Source organism: Simochromis diagramma, unplaced genomic scaffold (assembly GCF_900408965.1).
Source record: "Simochromis diagramma unplaced genomic scaffold, fSimDia1.1 OVJJ01000596.1, whole genome shotgun sequence".
Classification (NCBI taxonomy): domain Eukaryota; kingdom Metazoa; phylum Chordata; class Actinopteri; order Cichliformes; family Cichlidae; genus Simochromis; species Simochromis diagramma.
The window spans coordinates 15749969-15759593 of NW_024387245.1; the positions used below are offsets into that span (position 1 = coordinate 15749969).

General features: G+C 39.5%; 1 protein-coding gene across 1 annotated transcript; it reads right to left on the reverse strand.

Moving 5' to 3' along the window:
• Positions 1–1410: 1410 nt before the first annotated feature.
• On the reverse strand, positions 1411–9288 carry LOC120747414. The gene is made up of 2 exons (XM_040053251.1): positions 7185–9288; positions 1411–1605 (listed from the first exon to the last, which is right to left on the reverse strand). The coding sequence occupies exons 1-2, from the start codon at positions 8601–8603 to the stop codon at positions 1585–1587; spliced, it is 1440 nt and encodes a 479-aa protein (XP_039909185.1). The 5' UTR covers positions 8604–9288; the 3' UTR covers positions 1411–1584.
• Positions 9289–9625: the final 337 nt, after the last annotated feature.

Consider the following 9625-nt stretch of genomic DNA (forward strand, 5'->3'; position numbering starts at 1 on the left):
GTTTTTTTTTATGCTAACATAATGATTTTATTCCATCTGTTTTTGCATCGAGGTCATGGTGATAGTGCCATTGAGCCAAATTATACTATCTTCTACTGCCAATAAAGACACAGCAGCCTTAAATTCTAGAGTGCACATTACACTGACACTCTGAGACTTTTTTTTTCAGGCACTTGGATGACTCGATCATTATCTAGGTTCTGGAGCTTAAAAGGGTAAAAGATTAAAAATGCATTTTTCCCTTTTTTACTTAATGGTGTAACACCCATTAGTCCAATAGCAGGGACATGAAACAAAACAGAAGGAAAACAAACTGGGCACATGGGCTGTCTAGCACAAGAGATATAAGGCAGAAGCCTTGTACACATGGTACAAAGAAGATCTGGCAATGGCAGCAGGAAATGCACATGGCTGATATATCCAGTAAAGAGGTACAGCTGCATACAGCAGAGCTCCACACTTGGATAAATTAGCAAGTATAAATAAACTTTCTTTGTAGTAATTCTAGCTTTGTGTTGCTAACTATTTTTGGGCTGCAATCACTCTTTCTTTGGCATATTATTTCAAATTCAAAGCCTTCAACAATAGATATATTTTTCATATGTTATAATGCAGTACCTTTTGAATCAAGTGATGCTACAGTTACTGCTCTCTTGTTAAAACAACACTCAGCTCCACATGATAGAAGTTTTACATTGGATGCCCTTCCTGATACAAACCCAAAGAGGAACAGTGTGTCACGGCCTGAAGCCAGTGGGAAAACGGACTCTAAGGCAGACAACACTCGGAGGGGCTGGGACTGAGGGTGACTAAGCTTTATTTACAGTGGTGCAATTAATGTAAACAGTGAACAACGGTGAGAGCTGCTCAAAGTGCTTACCATAATTTAGAATTGCTCAACGTAAACAAGGAATAACTCAAAAACACTCATGAGTAACGGAGGGCTAGCGGCAGCCTAAATAAACTTAAAACACGCTAGAAACTACTCTACTTCTCTGGAACATGAATTTAAATATAACATTAGCTTAGAGGCACACTATGATTCATAATACTCCACTTGGAGACACACAGTTTTAACTCTGAAATTCATAACCTTTTACTTTGAAACACACATGGCCTACTTGGCATTTCTATGAAACAAAACTATATGTCAGGTTCGACGGTGCCCCGACCGGCGACCTGTGTGTGTGTATGTGTGTTTGTTCTCCCGCTCTGTTTTTGTCTCCGTCTCCGTTGTAGTTGTTACGCGGTTGTGTAGCAACGGGAGATGTCCGACCCGGAAGTGCCGCCACTCTGAGCGGTCCCACCTGCAACTGATTCCTCGCCAGCTGCTGCCAATCATCCACCATTGTGACAGAGCTATTTAATGGTGTGGCTGAGTGACAGACAGCGCTGGAGTATTCCACCAAGCCGGGCTACGAGTGAGACGGAGATACGAGAGGAGAGACGTCACTGTTCACGAAAGTCGTATGGACACACGAGGGGAGCACGGAAGGGACTTGGCACTGTGGATTACTTTGGATTGGCTTCACTGTAAATAAAGACACTGTTCAACCTTAACGAGCGATCCGCGTCTGGGTTCTCTTACTCACCACCCCCGTAACACTATAAGGAGCACTAGAAGTGTCCGTGGGGAAGCCGTAGGGCTGTCGTGGATGGAATGGAGAACCCGACACTGGGAAATCTGCCAGTGCAGGAACTCCCGAGGAGGGGGGCAGAGGTAAGGGTTTAGTCATCATGTACAGGCGGAGGCAAAGCTTGGAGGGGAGGTGGTCCGGGTGAGGGGAGATGATTATCCTGAGCGCTGGGCAGGGAGTCAGGCAGGTAGGCACGGAGAAACTGTGAGCAGACCAGCGCTGAAATCCTAACAGGTTACAACAACGTCCGGAGGTCCTAAAGGTTTGCAGACGATCTGGCGAGGTTTGAGTCTGAGCGCTGGTCTTAAGAAGCCGGCAATTCCAGTTACACTCAGGTGCAGCCTGTCAGCATGATGTGGCGGCTCACCCCCCGAGCAGGGGGCCCAGGGGTGGAAATGCCGGCCCTGTGGGAAGGCCCAGCACTCACCCGGACCATGACACAGTGCCTTCATGGAACTGAACCAACAACCTTTTAATTTCCAAAAGAATGTATTAGCCACTACACTATCCGGTCTTTAAGTCAGACATCATTAGCCGTTTTCGGGTCCAAAATCCACTTCTGGTCCCAAAGTCAAACAAACACTGTGGCATCACTGAGAGTTAACATGAGGGTTCCTGATGGTTAGGGGAAAATGCAATTGCATGGCAGGATGCTGTAAACGGACCAAACTTTAGTCAGGAGAACAACTGAGATAATCCAGCCACAATACGAGGTTAGTCATTAATATACTGCTGCATGCTGGGCTGTAGTCACATCGTAAGGTTTTAAAAACTGAGCTTGAAAACGTGCTGCCGATGAATAGTGGTAATAAAAACCCAGACAGGCCATCAGCGATCACTGACTTTTTTCAGGGGCTTGTTCAGATTAAACAGAACAAGATACAAAGCATTAAAACATGTTAAAAACACAACAGCCTTAATAAATGCAGAGTAGTTTGGACCGAGAAGCAGGATTCATATGTCATCACTTAACAGCCGGAGAGAGGCATATGTTTTAGTCAAAGCTTAGGTAATTACAATCTATACGATGATATTATGTGCCACTTTGTTGCAGTAATTCTCCGCCTGAAGGGATGGCATATGTAACCGGCTCTGTTTATTTGTCTTGTCTGCTTGTTAGCAACCACATTTTCAAATTTTGTGTGAGGGTAGATACAGATAACATCTCGAGTTGATTTAATTTTTGGTGAAAATCAAGTAAAAGTGATGGTCACACCAAATATGACAGTCAGTAAAGCTCTTGGGAAAGATACAAGGGGGACAACCGGGGGAGTTGATAGCAAAAATAAAGTATCAGCAATCAGGAAAATGAAATATAGCTGTGGCAGCTTTTTCTCAGGTTTGTTAGTAGTTTCAGTATGGGGAGTAGAGTCATTTATAATACATCGATACTTCTTGACGATTACATTTGATGACTAATAATATCCAATCAATGGACCACTTCTCCCTGGTGGCTTATCCACAGGAAAATGAATCCTTCTCTTGCATGGGGACCAATCTGAAGAAACACCCTTGTGTAGAGGGTAGAGTACAGCTCACTGAAGGCACTAATATTTGCATCTCTTTAATCCTAAACACACATCATTAACAAATGTCAAATCTCAATAGCAAGACCAAGCAGATTATTTGTACAGCATTATTTGTACTTTAATTGGCCACACTCCTCTACAGTAAACAGTTATTGAATTGATTTGTCAGATGACAAATGCTACTTCCAGTTGTTTTCAACTGTTTTTAATTAGGGTTATAAAATATAAATAACAATATAATATAAATAAGTGATATATATACAATATAAAATTTGTATTATCCTTATAATATAAGGACAATACCTTATAATATACAGCTGTCTGACGCTCAAATCACTGTCATTACTGTAGAAGGCAAAGTTGAACACTGAGAAATGCCGATTATGTTAGAATAGAGTTTTGCCATTTGCATTAGTAAAAAAGTAAAAGTGGTCAGTGACAGGGCTCTCACAAAGAAGGGGAAACTGAAACCAGGAGAAAATAGTGTATTTGTTATATTGAAGCTGTAACAGAATTGTTGGAGTGCAAACCTCAGCACCAAAACACACATTGCTATGATGTTAATATAGCTTGTTTCAGTGGCAGACTCCTAGCTCTTAACACACATTAGGGCAACTGGATAAGTTCATGCTGTGACTGTATGATGTGTCAAGTTTTATTTTTATTTCTCTACGTGGAAGTGGAAGGGGCAGCACGGTGGCATGGTGGTTAACACAGAGTTCAATTCCACCATCAGGCCGGGGTCTTTCTGTGTGGAGTTTGCACGTTCTCCCCATGTTTGCGTGGGTTCTCTCCGGGTACTCCGGCTTCCTCCCACCGTCCAAAGACATGCAGCTAGTGGGGATAGGTTAATTGGATAATCCAAATTGCCACTAGGTGTAAATGTGAGAGTGAATGTGAGTGTGAATGGTTGTCTGGCCCTGTGACAGACTGGTGACCTGTCCAGGGCGTACCCTGCCTCTCGCCCTGTGACAGCTGGGATAGGCTCCAGCGCCCCCCGCGACCCTGAAAAGGATAAGCGGAAGCGAATGGATGGATGGATGGAAGTGGAAGTGGAAGGCTAACATTAAGTCTGTAAACCTGTATTATATTATAAGGGTCGGACAAAAGCCAGTTCACACTTGTCTGTTATGGCCTCTTTAAAAAAGGGATTTGGTCAAGAGAGATAATTAAATAGAACCCTCCTTGAAGTTTAAGCCTTCTTTAGACATTCTGAAAACAGATGAAATTGCATTGTCCTTCCAGCAAAGACCCTGAAATTATTCCCTATTCACGTGTGGTTAATTGACAACAACACCAATTCACATTCTCTGAGATCATAAGCCTCTAGCCAGAGAGAGACCGGCTGAAGGTAAATAGCCTGCCTTGAAATAGGTGATCCCACAAAAGCTTTAATTTTTGCATGGCACATAAGATCTGATAAAACGTCTGCTTTGGAAAAGCATGAGATTGTGACGCGCACCACACTGCCTTTTCATTGCCGGGTTGTCATTTTTGCAGGGGAGTCGGGATGCATAGACACAGTTCATAACACCTAAATCGACTGGCATATAATGCACCGTAATTAGGATTTTTTTTCCTTTTTTTTTTTTTGCATAATCCCTTTGAGGCAGCCCCAAAAGCTCCACCACAGCATAAAGTTTAGTTCAAAGTGTCTTACAAAAAAGTTTCCTTTCAGCTTAGTCTAGTCAGAAACTCACACCCTGCCATGTCAAAGGGGAACTGAACTGCCTGCTTGTTAGGAATGTATTAAATTCTCATAAGCATAACAACATCCAATGCAAAAGCGATAAAGAATGAAGCACTTTAAACTCCACCCATCCATCAAAAGATTGACAGTTTGATCCCTGGGTGCTCCAGTCTATAGGAATGTGAATATTAGATAGAAAGCACTTAAGCACGCAAATGCTTGTATGAAGTGATTTGAGAGCTCAGGTAGAGTAGACAAGCGCTATAAAGAACCAGTCCATTTCTCATTTGCCAGTTTCAGCTATACCAAAAACCATCAGTCAGCAGAGTCTCTAAATGTTTAGGCTAATAAAGTATAGTATCAATTAATTGCTATTAATTAAAATAAATGATTCATGATTATGTAATAAAATAATTGATAGAATTTCAATTTGACTGAAGTAAATATATGAAATACAAAGCACTGATGAGTAGATGTATTTCTGATAAAAAAAAAAAATCTATGCTTAATTTTAATCATGGATAATGATCAATTCAGCTCACTGTTGATAGCTGCTGCTTACCTTAAAATTATTTTTATTATTTTATTATTATTATTATTATTATTATTATTATTATTATTAGTTACGCAATGAGGTTAAAATATAAAAAGGTTTATTTCATGTTTATGTTTAATCATTGATATTTTATCTTAAAATGTATTTGTATTTTATTCAGTAATTCCTCTCTTTTTTTTTTAAGTAATTTTATTGTCTTATTTTTCCACTTCTTCCTCCAATCTCTGGCTTCTTTTTAGGATCCAATGAAGCATCTATGCTTGTCGTTTGGGTTTTACAAAGAGATCAGTTCTCAGCCTCAAATTAATATCTACCAGAAAGTCTCTTCAGATACTTAATGTGCTTTAGGACTGATGTATGACCCAATGCCTTAACTAATAACAGGCTCAGTTAGTGAATAGGGCAAAGAGGCAATGACATACAGCCGGGGAGATTAACAGACACAAACACAAAGTGAGACATAAGCATCTGTCTTATTCTAACCAAGTCTAATGATTAATCTCCAATTAGTCAGAGTGGCAGTTTACTCTCATATGACAGCATCTGTTTGGCAGCATCATCACAGATGAAGTTTTCAATTAAATATCCATGAGGCTAAACCAGTTTCTGGCAGCAATAAATAAATCAATAAATACAGCTAGGTGACAAAGGCCACTTAGACATTTTCAAACCAGCCATCCAACATATACACAGAAAAGGGACAGGCAGTTTACAACATGTCGCAGGGTTAATGCAACAAGATAACAATTGACAATCAGATTTACACCTACAGATAATTAGAAATGATGCATAGGTAACTTGTAACTTGGTAACATGTGACAGATGAATGGATTGGAGCAAGCAGTCTGAAGGCTGTAGTTTGGGGCCAGAAATGATATCTCCTGGTCACTCTCAGAAATAGGGGTACCAAAGTGTACCAAAAAGGGTACAAATGCTTGTCGCTGGGGGTGTTCCTTTTTGAAGGACATTTCTGTACCCTTTAGGCTTGGTACATTTTTGTACCTTATGAAGTTGTACCATCTGAAGTACAATCATGTACTTTCCTAAGACATAAATGTACCTTCAAACTATAGTACAGAAATGTTCCCTTGAAAAGGGTACAATAGGGTACCTATGAGGGTACCCCCCCAGCGACAATCTATTTCGTACCTAAAGAGACAAAAATGTACCCCCAATAGTCCAAAATATTTGATTATTTAACCATTTATTTTCGATAATAGAATCACATCAAAGTATTTAAACAACCACAGGAATACATCCTTGATTACATTCGTATATTGCCATAGTCAAGAAAAATACATTCATTTAAAAAAAGTAAACAATCACATAAAGACATTAAACACCTGAACACAATGTTTTGACGGATCACAGAGATGGCATGTATTTAAAAAACTGTCCACACAAATGTTTTGCTCTACTTCATCAAGCCAGAATATATATATATATATATATATATATATATATATATATATATATATATATATATGTCATATATATAGACAAAGTGGAAAATGTGCTTGCAATCACGTCACACAGAATACCTCAAGGACACAAACAGCCTATCGTCAACTAAATAGGTGTCTAGAGCTTGAAAGTCTAATTCATTTCCTGGATTGAACAGGATTCAGTCATTGTCAACTGCCACATGGAAATGACATTCATAAGTGCGAGGAAGTAACAGTTTCCCCACACAATACCCAACAAGTATCAACATTCAAAATATACTTGATTTTAAAGAATATAGGTATGGCTTCAGTGTGTACATGGCCAACTAAAAAAACATCCTCAAGTTCATATTTGACACTGCTGACAGATATAGCAGACACACGCTGAAGCACTTTATCCTGAAAATGCACATCTGTAAAACTTTTGTTCATTTCCAGAGCATTCTGTAAGTCACCTGGAAGAGATGAAAATGGCACACTGACACTTGTGCTGAGTGAATGTTCAAAGTCAACAAGCAACCTACCTGAAGAAAACTCCCAGCACTGCTTCATTTGATGACGATTGCTAAGAGTTGCAGTGATGTTTACAAAGTTTTTGCATTTACTCGCTATATTTTTGAAATATTGATGCTTGCTTTCATATCTCATACACCACAAAGGGCGAAGAGGACCATACATCAAAATCAGCCTTGGGTAGTGAATAAGGTAGTGACACTTGGGTGTTAAAACATTTCCAAAGACTTCTGTAGTCATTTCAAGAAATTCTTGAATAAGCAGGTTTAAATGAGCAAGCTCATCTTTTCTCACATTTGTAGCCATTACAAGATCTATGATTTCTGAACATAATAAGAACACATGCCAATATGGAGTGCCAGGTGGAACATGGGGAGCCATTAAAAAAGGCAAGAGCCTGAAAAGGCACCATTTTTGACTGGCTGATCCAACTATGTTAGAATTTCGAAGAATCTTTTCCGCCAGTGGCACTGGTCTGTTCGGCTTGTCATTCCTCCCAAACTTCACATTTTTCAGCTCATCATTGATTTCATATATGGTGATGTGCTTTTCCCTGTGAGCTTTACAAATAACCAAGTTCATTACCAAAGGAATAACCCCCTCCAGCAAGTCGTGCATTACATCTGGGGGAAGAGACTGGGTCACATCAAAATACGGCAGTGCATCAAATGTACAGTTACCATACACACCGTACAAAGCAGCACTCTCTGGGTTGTTTTCCACACAGTTTATGTGGTACTCATGTACTTTGGTTGTTCTAATAACAAAATGGTCCTCACAAAAGTGCTGTTGTATCTCCGAGTGCGAGGCCATACAAAATCGGCATATTCTGCCTGTATTGAAAGACATTGAGAAACGCCCAATCATATGAGCGGAAAGGTTGTCGCATGAAATGGTAGCAAGAGCAGCATGAACTGTGTGCTCTACTTCATCGACACAGATAGTGAAACCCTCTGTGGACAGCATCTTCAAGTCAGTTATCAAGGGCTGAAGTATAGTTTCAAGCCCACACTCTTTTAAATGTGAATGGCGAACCAGTAAGGCTAAATGAATGTGACTCAACTTTGAGCGATGTTTTCCACTTATGTTTCCTATAGTATAATAAAATGCACAGATTTTGTATTTATTTCGTTTTGCACCAAGTGGGTTCACAATTTCAAATTCATCTTCATAAAAATGAAGTCTTAGAGCTTGAGGATGGTCTTTGAAAAATGAGTGGTCTTTAAAATACATGCCATCTTTGTAATCAGTCAAAACATCATCATCTTGATTTCTGTGGTTATCCAGAACAATTTGTTCCCACACATCCTCCACCTGACAGTATTTGTTTAATACCTGTGGGATTGGAACATACGAATAACTACCAATTTTCACACCAGAATGGTCTCTTACTGTGTAACTGGTCAAAATGGTACAGATTTGTACTTTATTTCAAATTGAACCTTTAAAGGGGCATTTCTGGACTTTTAAAGACCAGTATTGTACTTTTAAGGGAACATTTAAAAAAAAATGTACCTATAGGTACAAAAATGTTCTTCTCTCGTACCTCTATTTCTGAGAGTGTGGGAGGTTTTGTTTTATGTAAACTAACCTTAACAAAATTAAGCTTAAAACACAACAGCTTAACAGTTTGCTCTGTGCAGATGAAGGGTCTGTCACAAGTCTGTTTAGTTCTCAAACATGATTGCTGGATAGCTGTAGGAGGTCCCGTCCACTCTGCAAAGAGAAATAGCGCAGCTGTTCCCACACCCTTTTTTTCCTTTTGATAAAATCATTTTCTTAACATTTGACAAGGTGGCTATGATATTCATTTCAGTGGAGTGCCTGCCAGCTACCTGTGTGGACTGTCTTATTATCACAAGGCATCGGAACAAAGCAAAATCTGTAGTTTGACAGTAAAAAATTTCAAACTGATTGGAAGATTTGCAAGCACCCTTTTTTTCTGACGGAGACTGAAATGTTCAACAAGAATCAAGTTAAATATTCAACAGGCATTTAAAGTCTATTTAAATTCATATAGGAAAATCAAATATTCTCAGGGTTCCTGTGCCAGAGTCTCTGACAGGTTTTACAGGAATTTGTGGTTGACTTTCAAAGCTTTGGTTTAATTGGAAACTCAATTTTCCCCATGTGTTGATGGTGCTGAATACTGTTATTCAGACCTTGCACTGGCTGTTATTTCTTTTCTATTTCTGTTAGAGTTCAAAAATAGCTACCTTTGCTATTTCTGCAATGCCTAATGAAATGCTAGAGTT

Bases quoted from the DNA above. Each gene is read 5' to 3' on its own strand.
- LOC120747414 (XM_040053251.1), bottom strand. From the start codon at position 8,603: ATGTATTTTAAAGACCACTCATTTTTCAAAGACCATCCTCAAGCTCTA. The intron at 1,606-7,184 runs GTTGGCCATGTA...TGCTCCTTATAG, and splicing joins AACTTGAGGATGTTTTTTTA to TGTTACGGGGGTGGTGAGTA.